This window comes from Egretta garzetta, unplaced genomic scaffold (assembly GCF_000687185.1).
Source record: "Egretta garzetta isolate BGI_Z169 unplaced genomic scaffold, ASM68718v1 scaffold284, whole genome shotgun sequence".
Lineage (NCBI taxonomy): Eukaryota > Metazoa > Chordata > Aves > Pelecaniformes > Ardeidae > Egretta > Egretta garzetta.
The window spans coordinates 608,595-624,694 of NW_009259498.1; the positions used below are offsets into that span (position 1 = coordinate 608,595).

The 16,100-nt window shown below is 52.0% G+C and overlaps 1 protein-coding gene across 1 annotated transcript in view; it reads left to right on the plus strand.

Moving 5' to 3' along the window:
• SLC7A5 (solute carrier family 7 member 5) overlaps positions 1–16,094 on the plus strand; it is a 39,722-nt gene extending 23,628 nt beyond the window's left edge. Inside the window, exons 4-11 of the mRNA XM_009637428.2 lie at positions 7,655–7,760; positions 8,559–8,603; positions 9,865–9,988; positions 10,685–10,788; positions 11,560–11,656; positions 12,009–12,158; positions 13,315–13,492; positions 15,853–16,094. Coding sequence (XP_009635723.1) covers positions 7,655–7,760; positions 8,559–8,603; positions 9,865–9,988; positions 10,685–10,788; positions 11,560–11,656; positions 12,009–12,158; positions 13,315–13,492; positions 15,853–15,908 — 860 coding nt within the window. The 3' untranslated portion in view covers positions 15,909–16,094. The remainder of the gene's footprint in view (positions 1–7,654; positions 7,761–8,558; positions 8,604–9,864; positions 9,989–10,684; positions 10,789–11,559; positions 11,657–12,008; positions 12,159–13,314; positions 13,493–15,852) is intronic.
• The last annotated feature ends 6 nt before the right edge of the window (positions 16,095–16,100 follow it).

Genomic DNA, 16,100 nt, shown 5'->3' on the forward strand with positions numbered 1-16,100 from the left:
TTCCGCTATAGTATAATATAATATAACATAATATAAGATAAGATAAGATAACACAGCAGCTTTATTCCAACTCCCTTCATTGGCCTTGTCGGAGGCCAGCAGAGTTGCATCTGCTGAACAAGCGCGGGGTGAATTAAGGACAAAGTAGGCAGGTTTAACTCCAGACATTTGCCATGGAGAACTTAGAGGCGGAGAGTTTTGGGTTTAATCTTGTTTTTTCTTCCGATGGACATGTCCAGTGTCAGCCAGCGCCGGCACCCCCCACCCCAATGTCGTTTGCTCTTTGTGAAAAGGAATTTAGAGGCATAGTGGTGGCTGGCAAATTCTGAACTGGAGGGAGGGAGGGTTTTGGAAAGTGCCGACATGAAGATTCAAACCTTCAGCCATTAATGCGTGCTCATCACATCTGCAAAACCTCCTAAAAATATCATCGAGGGACTGCAGGTGCGTGGCCACGTCTCGGCGCTGTGGGTGTGCGTGTGCATCTGGGTGCTGCTTTCGTTTGTCGAATCCCTTTGTCTTTTGCTACAAAATGCCCCTTTGGTCTCTGCCTTCCTCTGCGAGGGTTATTTTGCTGGTTCCCTGCCCAAACGTTTTTCTTTGACTTTTTTTTTTTTTTTTTTTTGTGAACAGTCCTGTGATTTAAAAAGACCCAAGAGGGAAAGTTTACTCGCTCTTCCTTTCCTCCCAGATTTTTTTCCCTACTGCCAGTGGCGAAGTCAGTCGAATTTCCCCCAAAAGCCCCTTGATCCGTCTGTGGAGCGAGAACGGGGGGGGGCTGAGCAGATGAGCAATGCGAGCAGCGAGGGCTAGCCCCAGCTGTACGCATGGGGAGGGCAGGGCTGTGCTGGGGGGGGTCCTGGCATGGCAGCAAAACCTGGTTTCATGGCCAGCCATGAAAATCTCAGGCTCCCTCAGGTCTCAAAGCACAGATACTGGGAGACAAGAAGAGCGGGCGTTGGCTGGGTTGTCTTGGGTTGGTACCTACGCTTAATCGCGCTTGGCTGTCTGGAGATGGATGAGCACTTAGCATAGCTAAAGAAGTTTTCCTTGGACCTGGGCTCATCCCTTGTGTCCGTAGGGTGTACCTGATCAGCAGGGCAATGTTTAGGAGTTTGTTTTCGGTGTATGTATTTATTTATTTATTTATTTTTATTTCCTGCCCCATCAGCCGTGACCCATGGTTTTGCTGACAGAGGGTAGGTGCGGCAGTGCCTTTGCACACCCTGCGCGTTGCACGCAGCAGGGTAGCCCTTGTGCTGGTGCCTGTGCCCGGAGGGGCCAGCTCACCCAAGGGACTGGCTCTAGGGCACGACCTGGGACATGAGAATCGATTGATGGGGGGGGCTGTAGGTGTCTGAGATGAGTTTGGAGCCCAAAGCAGGCCCAGATGGGTGCCCACCCAGCCAGCCCATGACTGACTCGTGCTGTAGATCCTCTTTGGCAGAAGGGAGGCGAAGCCTGTGGATAATAAACGTCCCTCAATCGTTCCTATGTGTCCCTGCAAGTTGGGGCTGAGATTTGTGCACAAAAGATTGCAAGCAAAGCGTGCCCCGCAGCTGCCCGTGCTGCTGCTTGTTCCGCTGGCATCCAGAAACGCCGTTATAATGTGATTTTCCAGCAGTAAGCTTTGAAGGCAAGCTGATCGTGGTTCCTCACCCTTCTGTTCCCGGAGCACATGGCCAGTGGAAGACCGTACCGAAGGAGAGCACAAATGAGGAAAGTGGAAAAGCTGCCAGCATCCTGCACCTCAACCACATGGTGGAGATTAATCAGGCGTCGTAGCGCCGGAGGGTTGGTACAACACAGTTATGTTTTATGGGCCTCTGGCTCGCTAATCTTTGGTTTCTTTTCCAGCTAAAGGTGGATGCAAATGCTGAGGCCGGGTGGGCACGGCAGGGTAGCGTGCTGTGCACTTGCCTGCTCTGCCTTGGAGTGAGCGCCGCGGTTCACTTCTGCTCAGGCAATTTTTTTCTTGCTCTCTCTGCCCAGAAAATTTTTGGCAGTTATAGATACAAGGATAGAGTTCAGCCTGCTGGGGCTGCAGCATTTTGACAAGTACAAAGTCGCCTGTGCAAGAATAAATAAAATGCGTTTAATAACAACAACAAAAGCGAAATCCAGAAGCAGCCGGTCAGTGACTGGTGGTTCTTGTCGTGATCACTGGGAGTCTGAGTGGCTCTGTGCACACAGCTTGGCCTTCCCCCACAATGGGAACTGGTGTTTCTTTAACGTTGCCTACGGAAGCTCGTAGCTGCCTTGACTCTTCAGGGTGGAAAAGCACCTTGACAGCTGAAAAGCTGCTTTACCCAAGGCGTCGTGGATCGTAGCGTGCTGCTGGTATCCCGAATGAACTGCCAAGCGTGAGGCTGGATGGAGGTGGGTGCCTTGGCTGAGGAGCGTGTCCTGGACTTGCCACAGGGGACCCTTCTTGCTGAGAGGCACCACCAGAATAGCTGCACTTGGGAAAATGAGAAGCCAACAGAGCCTCTCACATCAGCTGCCTTAAAACCCACTCAGCCCTGACCGAAGATCTACTTCTGGATGTGGGAAAGGCAACAAAACGCTCTCCGGACCCAGTAGTGTCCTGGTGGGCCATGGCAGGAGGAGGAGTTGTGAAGCCGAAGAGCGTGTGGGGTGGAGTGAATCCAGGAGCCCAGACCCTTGGCTTCACCCTGGAGGAGAAATAATATCGACAGCACTTCCCAGCACTGGAAGGAGAGAGGAACGTCTCTGTAAAGCAGAAGGACGTCGTTGAAATGAGGGAAGGTGTCGTAGCCTGTCCACGGCTGGTGGTGAGAACCAAGGACATAATCCAGGAGCTCCGGCTCCTTCTGGGATGCCCTCTGTGCTGCTGGTCCAGGGTTTCTGGTAGTGTCTCTGCTATGGAGACCCAAGTTTCATCGCTACTGTTCAAACCTGCTCAATACAAAGCTGCCGAGTGGCAGCAATCAGAGAGGAGCAAACAGCTTACGTGGCTACGGAGCGTGGGTTCTCTGGGGAGCCACGACCTGCTGAAGAGCAGCTCTTTAACCCTGGCCCTTGCCTGTTTCTTGCCATCTTGTTTTTTGACTCGGTCAATCGAACGTTCACTGCTTTTCTCGGGAAACAGCTCAGCAGCTGAGTGGATCTTCTCCTCTGGGGTTTTTCATGTATACGACACAGTTCCCCCCTGGCTTGGTTTCCCCCACGAGCGAGACATGCTGAGGGCCCCCTTCCTCCTCGCTGAGCTCTCTAGATGGCTGTGTTCCCTCTCCTCGCTGTTTAGGCAAGTTAAAAATATTTCATTATCATTAAATGCTTTCTGCAAGAGAAGATTGCTGGGCTATTAAAACTGGAATGGACACGACTGGGGAGCAAATGAACACTTTCAAAGAAAGGGTCTGAACACGCAGTGCACGGACCCGAAATAGGTCCCTCCCGCAGAAAGGCCCCAGGTGACCCATCACTTGTCGGCGCAATTACCAGAGTCTTGGCAGCTGGCAAGATCAGCAAATGGGGTTTATGTCAGAGCTTGTTACCTTAATTTGGTTAATTGTAGAGCAGAGTGCAGTTGAACAGCCAGTTCAAACCAGGTTTCAGATCGCCAGGGTGCCAGGCACAGGCAAGGCATGGCCTGGAGAGCGGCCGTGGCTGCGGGGACGGGGCAGCCGGGAGGGTGGGCAGAGCACCCCTTTGCCCGGGATGCTCTTGCTTACCGACCTCTTGCTCCGTGGGAGCCGTGGAGGCTGTGCTTGGCAGCCTCATTTGCAGATCTGTAACCCTTGGCTTGACCCAAAGTCCACAACGCAACCCTCCAAAGTCTGGAGGTTGAGGCTTGAAAGGTGCGGAGTGTCTGGAACTGAGGTTCATACCCCTGTTTTGAACAGCGGGTCCTAAAGAGCGTTTGTGGAGGAAGGAGATAAGAATGACCACGCTGCACCATCTCCCCAGTATCCCCAGTCTCCAGCTGGGGCCCATAGCTAGCATCAGTGGGTGGTGCTTCCTCGACACTTTCTCAGCCTCCAGGGCACCTCTGGATCTTCTGCACCAGAGGCGATATCCTGGTGCGATGGATTTCACTTCCAAGGATCTGTCTTCAGGACTACTTGAACCTCTGTCTAATCGTGCGTGGGGCTGCTAACGAGATCAGGGCACGATGGGTACGGTCAGAGCTCACCCGCCGTATCTGGGATACCCTTCCGGCATCGCTGCCAGAGCTTGGCTCTTTTTACCCCAAGATGTGTAATGTGGCGTCAGCTGTGGCTGTAAAGGCGTCGCTGATGGGCACAAATTATTATCGTTCTGGTGATCTGCTGGCCGGAGCTTTGCGGTGACAGTGGGAGAGGACGGCTGCTCTGCCGGGACGCAGTCTTCGGAGCGTGTTTGTTAAGGAGCCCAGGCTCCTGTCGTTGCCATCAGGAAGTGATAAAGCATGAAAGAAGCAAAAGTCGCAGCAAAAAAGCATCGCGTGGACACCTGAGGATACGAGCCTGTCTCCTTGGATTGTGAAGAGAGAGATCTCTACAGAGCACTGGAAGGGGCTGCCCAGGGAAGGGGTCGAGTCCCCATCCCTGGGGGGATTTAACAGCCGGGCAGCCAAGGTGCTGAGGGCCAGGGTTTAGTGGTGGGATGGCAGGGGTAGGGGAACGGTTGGGCTTGATGATCTTAGAGGTCTTTTCCAACCCAAACAATTCTGTGATTCCGTCTCGGCTCCCCCCCTTATTTAATCACGTTCTGACATGTTGCTAAATCCATTTTACCATGGGAGCATAGAGACATGAAGTTTAGCAACTTGCTGCAAGTTTTTGGAGAGGTACAGCTCTTGCTAGGCGAGGCAGGGAGGGGGCAGCGAGTTGCCAGCTCCTCAGGTGCTGAGGAGGAGCAAGAAGCCCCCTCCTTCCTCCCTGCCTACTCCCCCCTGCGGGCTGCCTCCGGGCCGACTTGCCTCTCCTTTGCCAGTAGCTGCGTTGGAATTGGGGGGCAAGGAAGAGGCGTGCGAGCAGTTTGTTTTAATCCCTCTGCTTCGCTGCCGCTCCCATAGCGGTCCCAGGCTGCCTTTCCCCCCCCCTCTTTGCTCCTGCCTCCTGGAGGGCAGGCGGCCCTGACGCACAGCCAGAGCATCCAGGGTGGGCTCGGACCCTTCCTCGCCCAGAGGCTGAAGATGCCCCACGGTTCCCAAGCGGGTGGCACATCCTGCATCCAGGCCTGTGGTTTTGGGCTGGGGGCTGCGGATGCTCTCCCCTCCTCCCCAAGCTCAGCCCTTCCTTGGAGGCACCAGCGCATGGTTTCTGCGCGAGGTTTGGGAAGGCACCGAGCGAAACCTGCAGATGCTTCAGGAGAAGGAACGTTTGGCCTGAGAGCTTTTTGCCTGTGACAAACAGAAGGAGTGGAACTTTTGGGTGGAAGCTGGTGTCCAGCTGTGGATTAAGAAACAGAGGTTTGAGCCCACGGCGTGATGCTGCTTGTGCCCTGGCTCCTGGATCCGAGCATCCTGACGTGGTAAAGGTGGTGACGCCTTGGCCTGGGGGGAGCTGGGCTGCTGGCAGAGCATGAGCAAACCTTTGAGAAGAGGTGTCCCGAGGGGTGCTGGAAACACCTGCAGAGATCTCCTGATCTATCCGTCTGCCGTTCCAGCAGCTAATTACAGTCACTGTTAACAAAAAGTATATTTTATTCCCATAACAAAAGACCTGGAAAGAATTGGACCGGTAATTATTCAGGAGAGGCAGAAAACAAACTCAGACAAGCTGAGCCGGCAGGATGGAGCAGAATGTGATACCATGCACACCCGCCTCCCGCTCAGCCTTACTGTTCACAGCCAGGCTGGGGCATTAATGATAAATTAAGATTATATGCCCGAACCTATAAGCCAGGAATTAAGGTTGCACTGGCAGCATCACATCAGCCTCTTGGTGTTTCCTGGCTTTCCTGTTACTCTGATGTACATGTTCTCACCTTTTAAAAACGATTGGGGCATTTTGCTAAGGAGATGTGCTGGCTAAAGGGGCATTAAATACAACCAGCATATCCCAAGGGAGATTTAGAAGAGACCTTCCTAGCGAGGAGGTGCTGGGAGAGAGGGACAAGGCAACACCAGTGGAGAACTGTAACCTGCAGCGGGATCTGGACAAGCAGAGCCTGGGAAAACTGGTGTTGCCCAGACCTGATTGCCCAGTGCTGCTGTGGTCAGCTTGGTTTCTGAGTAGTTTTGTGAGCAGAGAGCATTTTGGACCCCGTGATAGGGAATATCTTTTTGCCCTGGTTAGGACTCAGCAGGAGCAGGAGGGAGAAAGGAGGCGAAGGGAGCAATGCCCAGGATGGAAAGGATGGGGCTGGAGCTTGGAGGGTCAGGTAGAGAGGGGGAAAGACAAGATGCAGCTCTCCCACGCACACGGGGCAGCTCCATGTCACTGGCACAGATTTGGAGCAGTCCCTTGCGAAGCCCCATGGATAAAATGCCCCAGCAGACCGATGGTGCCATCGGGAAGAGTCCCCCCTTTCCCACTGCTAGAAAGGTGAGTGTGAGGCGTTAAAAGGTCCGTGGCATCCAAATTTGTTGCCCAGCCTCTGCAAACGTGGCCTTTGGTGGCATAGGGGAGTGAAAGTTCCCAGCGTGAGATGGGAAGAGAGGCCATCCAGAGGGGAAATGCCTGGTATGATAGCATCCCTCTCCTTTTCCCAGACGGACATCCTGGGTACCTTGTGCTGAAGGGTTAAGCTCCAGGCCCTGCTGACTGCCGTGTGATGCAGTTGCTTGGGTGATTAGTAAAGATCTGTGCTCTAAGAGGAGTCACATGAGCTTCGGCGGGGCTCCCTGCATGCAAACGTGCCCTGCCGAATCCTGCCTCGCTCCCCGCTTCTGTCCTCACCAAGGGCCGGGGAGGGGAGCGTGGCTTCGCCATCCCAGGCTTACACCTAGGCTCCACATCAAAAGGCGGGGAACAAAACAACCACAGAGCATTTTAAAGCAAAATAAATAAACCCTTGGCTGCTGTGGGAGAGTTCTTACCAAAGGTACAATCGAGTTGCCTATTTATGGCTTTTTAATTCAAAAGCAGATACAAAACAGGAACTTTTGATATTCGAGCCCTGAAGAAGCTAACTTCTGATATTCAAGCCCCAAGGAACCTGACTTCCCACAATCAAAGGGTTTGCCCTAACCCTCTGCTTTATCAGGTGGCTGGTGGGACCAGAGGAAATCCTGGGTTTCTGCTTTACTGGGTGGCTGGTGGAAGTGGAGGAAATCCTGGGGTTTTATCAAACGAAAGCAGCTTTCAGCCGAGGGGACAATGCGACAATATCTGTTTGCGTAGCATCTTCCAGCAGGAAGGTCCCCAGAATGTTTTCTTCACCAAGAGAAGATATCTGGGAGATTTACTCTGGGATAGCACGTTGCAGTGTGGGAAAGTTTGGAGTAATGGCCAGTTGCTTGAGACGAGTATATCTGGGGCTGATTACTTGGTGCCTTACTCCGGATGAATTGAGCACCGTAAAACTGGAGGAATCAGCCCAATAGAAATATGTGCACGTGCTCTCCAGCATAACCCGGAATGCATCAGTGTAATTTGAAGAGCAGCTTTTGCCTCCAGCTTTCTCTGTTCCCACGCCCACAGAGGCCCTTGGGGTTCCTGGTCCATCTGCATCCATCCTTTCTTGGTTTTGTTTTCTGCAGGTGATGTGTCCAACCTGACCCCTGAGCACTCCTTCAAAGGCACAAAACAAGACGTGGGGAACATTGTGTTGGCTTTGTACAGCGGTCTCTTTGCCTACGGAGGATGGTAAGACGCAGCCCTGTATCTCTTTTCAGTGCTAAACACTGGAATTCCTTCCTTTGTCCCCAGATTGTGTTTGCAAGAAGAGGGTGGTCCAGGACTTTCCATCTTCCTTGTAACCAGGGCAATGAGGCTTGGACTTGATCTTAAAGGTCTTTTCCAACCTAAAGGATTCTATGAGGCAGATGCTTTTGGTTTGCCTGGTCACATTAACAGTCACAGTTCATGCCCCGTTGCCAGCCAGGACAGAGAAGCACAAAGTGGGGGCCATCATGGGATTCGGAAGAGGCAGCAAAGGATGGGTTGCTTGGTGCAGCTCCTAGGTGGTGGCAAGAGAAAGCAGCAGGGTGGGTTCAGCTAGCAGAGGAGAGCTGCGTTACGTCCAACAGCTTATTTGGAGCACCAAACTGAAGCTGCCGGCGAGCTTCTTTATCAGCCCCTTTGAGCACTTGCAAGCCCAAGGAGCTGGCTCAGTTTGCTGTGAAAACAGGGCAGTTACAGCCGTCCTTCCCGCCTGGAGGGTGGCCCTCTGGCTTCTGGGTCCAGCTCTTCACCTGCAGTCACCCCTCCTGCTGGAAGGAACCTGGCTGCACGGGGTGCTCCGTCCACCGGCACCATCCAGGGCGTGCGCTTTGCAGGTTTTGTGCCGTAGGTCTCGGACTCGGCATCGGCCATCATAAGTTTTACCGTAGGGTTTCAGGCTCTCTACCCCTCCCGAAATTCCCTTTGCAGATGAGTAAGATGAAGGGCTTCATTTATTCCGTGGACTAACCGGAATTAACTACTGCTCTTTTTAAATTACAGGAATTACTTGAATTTTGTTACAGAAGAGATGATAAATCCCTACAGGTAGGTGTGTGTCCCGTGATGACTTCCCTACGAGGAAAACTTGGTTTTGGGAAGCCCTTTCCTCATGGGCATAACAGGGCTTGCCAGTCAGCCCAGAAGCCAGGGTCTTTTTCTAGGGAAATAGAAAACAAGGTAAATAAATGGCATCGTTCCTCCCTGGAATAGGGGAAGGGGAATAATTATCTCCGTATGAGAAGGGATGCTGATATTATCAGTGCTGGTGGAAGGTCCTTGGCATGGCTTCTCTCTGAATTATAGGGAAGGAAGAAGCACTCGTGACTTTATCACGGTCTTGTATAAACTCCCACAAGACTATTTGTGCGTACGTATGTTTGTCGCCTGCTCTTCGTGTTCTCTTGAGCAACGGCCGCGTTCTGCACTGCTCATGCCTTTTGGGGTTACGCAGGGGACCTGGTGAGATGAGGGTGAGCCACACCAAAGCAGGGCATCGCTGATAAATGGGTTTTGCTCGTAGGGAAGGTGCCCGTGAGGCACTGTCGGTACAAGCTTCAGGGTCGCTTGTGCAAGAGCCCATTCGTGGCTGACCCTGGCAGCGATTAGGGCCTGCTGGGAAGCATCAGATTTGATATGCCCTTTCCTTGACAAACACGGTTATGAAAAAGTTTTTGCAGATTGCAATTATTTTCTTGTCTTCCGAATGCAGTCATGGTATTTGACTCTCTCCTCCTGGGGCTTTGAGCTCCGCTAGACCAATTAGACGTGGCATCAAGCAGGGTTTCCTTTTCCAGCCTCCATTCGCAAATGAAGTTAGACTGTTGGGAAAGGCGAGGTTGTACCAGCACAGCCTCGTCTTTACAGACCCGCTCAGGCTGTGTCTGAACTCATTTTCTTTGCGTTTCATCGGTCCAGCCAGCTGCACAGAGTTAGACTCTAAAGACCGCCTGCCAAATCCCAGATCTTTCAAGAAACCCACCAGCACAAATGCTTCTCCTTTGCCCAGAACAGAATGCATGGGCTAATGCCACCAGCTAGCAAGAGACAGGGGCGGGGAGGGGGGGTATTTTTGATTAATTGCCTTTGCGGTGATCTTGGATTATTGCTTGCCCAGACAGCCAGAGTCTCTCCACGCAAAAAGTCTCTTTGGCCATTATCCCTCAATTCTCCATCTGTCAGCCTCCAGGCTGCTCCCGTGTGGGCATCTTCTCCTCTCCTAGGGGAGCAGCATGTGGCTGGGGAACCGGCCACGCCTCCGATCCCTGCCATCGACAGCGCTCCATTACAATTTCTATTTTCTTCCTAGAAACCTGCCTCTGGCTATCATCATCTCGCTGCCTGTAGTCACTTTGGTTTACGTGCTGACAAACTTGGCTTACTTCACCACCCTGTCGACGGACCAGATGCTGACGTCCGAAGCCGTGGCCGTGGTAAGATAGGTGCATTTCTGGTGCGACTCATCTGTTTTCCAGGGCTGGTTAAATCAGATTTACAGTCTCTGCCTGCCTGCATCTCCGAGTTTGTTCCGTGCTGATCATGGCTGCTTGCAAAAAACCTGATGTTTGACAGGAGATAAAGAGCAACTGTGACGGGAGCAGGGAAGAACAGTGTGATACCCGGTGGGATTAATCAGAGACAATAGTAAGGATGGGCAGATGGTTAATGCTGCTCTTAATTTGTAAATATGCAAGGTTGCTGCTGGCCTCATGACTTCTCATCAGTTACCGGAGCATGGTATCTATGGGAAAAGGTCATTCAACTGAACTCGATTGTTCTCTCTCTGTATCTTCCTTGTTTTAATTACGAGAGAAAAATAATACTTCTACTGATTAAAATGCCATTGCGGTCAGAAATCCTGGTTGCTTCAGAAGCGAGCAGCGTGGTATGACCTTGCAAACTGAGTGTGACCAGGATTGTCCAGTGCCTCAAGGGGAATCTCCCAGTCCCAGGATAAGCTGGTCTGGGCCATTCAGGTGGGAGTGCTCCATCCTTCAGGCTGGTACCCAGCCCCGCTCCAGCCTGCACAGTGCCAAGTTATTGGAGATGCCAGCCCTATTAAGTCTATGTAGGCAGCTTATTTTGGACATTCTGGGTGTGAAATGTTTGTCTTGTTGGCCCCCATTTAGGATTTTGGGAACTATCACCTTGGTGTCATGTCCTGGATCATACCCGTCTTCGTTGGCTTATCGTGCTTTGGGTCCGTTAATGGGTCTCTTTTCACTTCTTCCCGGTAGGTTTCTTGCTCGATTTTGTTTGTTTACAAGTCATGCTTAATGCCTCTTCGTTTGGAGCGGTCCTCTAAAGAGCGGCTGTGGGTAGACACAAAGTCGAAAGGGTCTGGAGGCCATGTGGGGAAGGCGGGAAAAAAAAAATGTAAGACTTTAAAAGCATATCCAGTTTAAAGGAAACTCTTTCAGTGGTCTTAAGTCTTCTGTTCCTCAGGCAAAGTCCTGTGGAAGCTATTAGAACATAAACAAACACAGGCGTGGGGCTCGGTGATGTTGCCTGAGAAAGTGGCTTTAATGAAAAGCAGAAAGTTATGAAACTTCAGGGCTGAGAATCCCTCCAGAAAGGGGAGAAAAGACAGGGACTGAGGTGGTTCCAGCTCTGACACGCATCTGCTGGGCTGTCTTAGGAAAGTCACTTAATTGCTCTCTCTGGAAGGGAGGATATAAACACATCTTTCCTTGCATTCTTTGGCTGTCTCCAGCCTTCCTTCTAAGACAAGAACTTTCCACTGCGTATGCGCAGAACACCCCATGCTGCGGTCCGATCCTGGAGGGCCCCTGTCCTGAACCAGTGACTAGCAAAAGGGCAGCGCTGGCATCGTGCCGAGGCACCACTAAGGTGGAAAACCTGCGTGGAGCCTGGGCATTTCACTCTGGCTGCCTCAGCACTGACTGAGCTTGGGCTGTCCCCGCTTGTTTTGTGCTAAAGACAAACCCCAGCCCGGGGCTGAAGGTTGCAGAGGTGATAACGGCTCTGTCTCCCCCCGCTTCAGGCTGTTCTTCGTGGGATCTCGAGAAGGACACTTGCCTTCGATCCTGTCTATGATTCACCCCAGGCTTCTCACTCCCGTGCCATCCCTCGTCTTTACTGTAAGCACCTGGGTGATGAGCGTCGACCTGGTGTTGAGAAATGGGTCCGGGGTAGGATCCCATCAATGGTTGGAGCAGGGCTACTTGGGCACCATCTCCAGACACGGCCAGTTCTGCATGCACCTACAGGAGAGGAGAGACCCTTCTCCTTCTCACCATATCCTCATTGTCCACTTCTGGTTTGAAATCGCTCCGGGCACCAATTGAAAATTGCCTAAATCAGTAAAAAGTAATCAACCGGATTCTTTCCTGGCAGATAGTCCTTCTAAAATACCTGTATTTAGTGCTCTAACACATGTGCTTTTGCCTACTCCCTTCGCTAAGGGCTTTTATTTTTTTTTTCCGGTGGCAGTGCATCATGACCCTGCTCTATGCCTTCTCCAACAACATTTTCTCAGTCATCAACTTCTTCAGCTTCTTCAACTGGCTGTGCGTGGCTCTGGCCATCATCGGCATGATGTGGCTGCGTTACAAGAAGCCCGAGCTGGAAAGGCCCATCAAGGTGAGAGCAGCGTGGTAACGGGGTGGTGGGTCCTCCCCGAGTCCCTGTGTTGTATGGCTGCTTGTCCTGTTACGGAGGAGGGACTGGGACTGCAAACATGCAGGGGGAAACGTTGTGTTGGAGCTAACACTGCCAAATCGGTGCAGGAGGGCGAATTGCTGCCATGGCCACAGGGAGATCAGAGTGAAGGAGGTCCTGGGTGCCGCAGATGCGGGGTGTTGTGGTGGGGGTAGCCCAGTGGGAAGCTCTCGGTGACCAACGTATTCCCCAGGACGAATCACAGGCTGCGGCTCTCAGTGAAACACTCTGTACCATCATGGAATTCACTTTAAATAGTTTTTTAATAAAGCAGACAAACCCACGCCTGCGGAGATGAGAACTTTGTTCTCTTTGTCCTTGGCCAGCTTGGCAGTAACATGTCCCATCTGGGAGGAGGCCAAGATCATGTCAGCCGCAAGCGTGTCTGCCTTCCTTAAAGGCATGTTCCTCACTCATCCCCCCGCACACTCAACTCTCTGCCAGGCAACAAACTCACAGACCCGTACCGGTGCCTTCCCAAAGTAACCCTTCGCAGGGTGTTTCCTTTGGGGTTTTTTTTTTCCTTTTTGGTTTTTCTTCTAAAAGCTGGGCTGCTCTTGGTGGGTGTCCTGCTCCGAGCGGTGTAGCCGAGTCCCCCGAGAACCTGCCATGATGATGCTACGGCTCGTGCTGCGGTTGCAGCTGAATTTGATGCTGTTGGGACAGGTGTTTTTATAAGGAATCATTCAAGTATGGAATTGGGGTCAAAAAAAAGGGTGCTGAGAAAGGCTCGTGGCTCTCGGCAAGCCACATCTCCGTGCTTTGCTTTGCTGGTTTTAAATGTACATGTTAGGTGTTAGCCTACGCCTGTTTTCTCCAGGATTGATGAAATCCTAAATTGATGAAATCCTAAACTGATGAAATCCTGCCTAAATCCGTACCTTCCCCATGGCAGTTCAAGGGCACAGTTGCTTTGTTCAGAGCACCGGGACGAGACAGGAGCACCATCCACATAGGGGTCCATGGTGGAACATGAACTCCGTCCCTCCCTGGGCTGTACAGCTGGATAAATGTCACTGGGAAGTGGAGCCTGGTCCCCTGTTGCAGCTTCTAACCTGTCCTTTGGGTCCTTGTTTAGGTCAACATCTGCCTGCCCATTTTCTTCATCCTGGCGTGCTTGTTTCTCATTGCTGTCTCCTTCTGGATGACGCCGAAGGAATGTGCGATTGGCTTTGCAATCATCTTCAGCGGGATCCCTGTTTACTTCTTCGGGGTCTGGTGGCAGAACAAGCCCAAGTGGATTCTCCAAGGCATCTGTAAGTATTACCAGTGAAGAGCAAGGGTGCAGCCTTGCCTTTTGCTCCAAAACCGGCAGCTTCCCGCTGAGCATGCTCCAGCCAGTCGCAGTGGTTCCCCTTCATGTAGTGGAGGCTTCCAAAGTCTTGGCTCTGATCCGTTCTTTTTTAACGGTAACAAGTTTTAACCTGATGATAACCTTATCTACCAAGCACCCAAAGCGCACCCTGACTTGCGATAATGGCAAAGTTTGGGCCAAATACCATGGGTTTGGTTTTTTTTTTTTTTTACCTTGGCAAACAGGTTGCTACTCTGCAGCGGAGCGTGATTCGCTGAGCACGTTGCTGCCTTTCCCTGTAAAAGCACAGGGTCGAGCCTAGACAACCCCTTTCTAGTGGTGTAGGAAAGGAAAAGAAGTATCAGTGTAACAGTCTGGGCACAGCTGGCCTCAGTTTGACTGCTGAAAAGTCGGAATTAGTCCCAGTCCATGGCTTAGCCAGCGCTAACATTTCTGATCCCCTCAAAGCTCTCCCTTGGCATCAAAACGTGGCAGCAGAGCAGAGGGAGGGGAAAATCCCCGCGATGCTTTCTCTCACGAGGTTTATTTTTAAGGTATCTTTGTACAAGGCTTTCCGACAGCTGCCGCTACGCCACGGTGTGCTCTGAAGGGATGGAGAGGCTGCGCTTGGCCCACGCGGCCTCTGCCTGGACACCCGAATGAAGAAAGTCAATCCGTGTTATCCAGGGAACAAAACTCTACCGTCTGCCTCCCAGTTCTCCTACAATGGGCTGACCTAGAAAAGCAGACGAGGAGAAATGCCCAGCCTTAGCTGGATGCTTTTTATGAAGAAGAAAAGGGCTTTTAACAGTGCTCAACACTTGTTATTCTTCCCCCCCCCCGCATCTCTCTCTCTCTCTCTCTCTCTCTCACTTTTGTATATGGAGTATTAGGCTCAGTTCCTGGAAAAGCCATTTTTGCAGTGCCTGGGTGGCAAATTACCATAGTAATTGTTTTCTACCACCAAAAGCTTGTAAGGAGAATATAGAAAATATTCTGGGAACACAGACTGATAATCCTGCAGATGCCCAGTTAGAAACATGAGCTTCAAACACACGTGTGTATATTGATATACTGCAGATAATTTGATCACCTCCAACTGATCTGAGTTTGACTCTGCGTGTAGTTAGTGGTAGCTTTACCTGGCAAGACTATTTTGCGATCTCCAAGCACATGGGGAAGCGGCGGAAAGCGCAGCTCTGTTGGGATGCCAGCCACCAAAGCTAAGGGGTGGAAGAAGAAAGTTACTTCAGTTGAGCACCTTCCTTGGGCCAGCTTGGGTCTGAAATGCTTCCTTTGCTCTTCACCTGCTCTGAGCAAGGCTTGTGGACTCTGCCTTGTGTTCAGTACGCCGAGTGGTTTTGTCCCTGGTGCTCGAGCCTTTAAAGAGGCTGCGTGCACGTACAGCCGAGGTTTTCACAGCTGGAAGTCAAAGCATCAGCTCCTATTTTCTATGCCCGTTCCTGCTCTTGTGCCTGACTTGGTTTTGGATCCTTGCAGTTCTGGCATCCAAACGTAGTTACCGTATCACCATGCAATTAGAGACCGGTGTCCAGAAGTGCCGGAGCCTCTCTCGGGGCAGTACAGCATCCTTGCTGCAGGAGCAAAGCTCCCAGTGTTCCATGCTTAAGTTCTGGGCATCAGCAGGGAGTAGCCCAGGCTCATTTGCTATCAGGTCTGCAATTGTATTGGGACCGATCCTGCTCAGAACCATGGGGGGGAGGCAAATGGGTCACAGAATCCCAGACTGGCAGGGATTTGAAGGGACCTCGGGAGCTCACCCAGTCCCACCCCCGTGCCCAAGCAGGCTCACCCAGAGCAGGGGGCACAGGACAGCGGCCAGGCGGGGGTTGAAGATCTCCAGAGAAGGAGACTCCACAGCCCCCCTGGGCAGCCTGGGCCAGTGCTCTGTCGCCCTCAAAGTAAAGAAGTTCTTCCTCATATTCAACTGGAACCTCTTCTGCTTCAGTTTGTGCCCATTGCCCCTTGTCCTGGCACTGGGCACCACTGCAAAGAGTCTGGCTCCGTCCTCGTGACCCCCACCCTTGAGATATTTGTAGGTGTTGATGAGATCCCCTCTCAGCCCTCCAGGCTGAACAAGCCCAGCTCCCTCAGCCTTTCCTCCTAGGGGAGGTGCTCCAGTCCCCCCATCATCCTTGTTGCTCTCCTCTGGACTCTCTCCAGGAGTTCCTCACCGTTCTTGAACTGGGGAGCCCAGAACTGGTCAGCCCTTTGGAGGCAGAGTAGCATGAACCGAGACCAAGATATATTTTGGGCCCCTGTGTGCGATCTCTGACCCGTGCTTTGCTTTCTTCCCCATAGTCTCCGCAACAGTCCTGTGCCAGAAACTGATGGAAGTGGTTCCGCAAGAATCGTAAGCAGGAAAAGCAGAGACGTTCAGCTCGAGGAAACGCACAATATTATTTTAAGACGACACAAGGAGAAAACACTTCTGATCCCTCGTAAACGAAACCTCGGCACTGAAGCACCCCGTCGGAGCTGCTTCATGTCTGACACCATGCCCCCGGCTCTGCCTTGCCTCCTCCAGCCCCGCCGTTGCCACCCTTTCG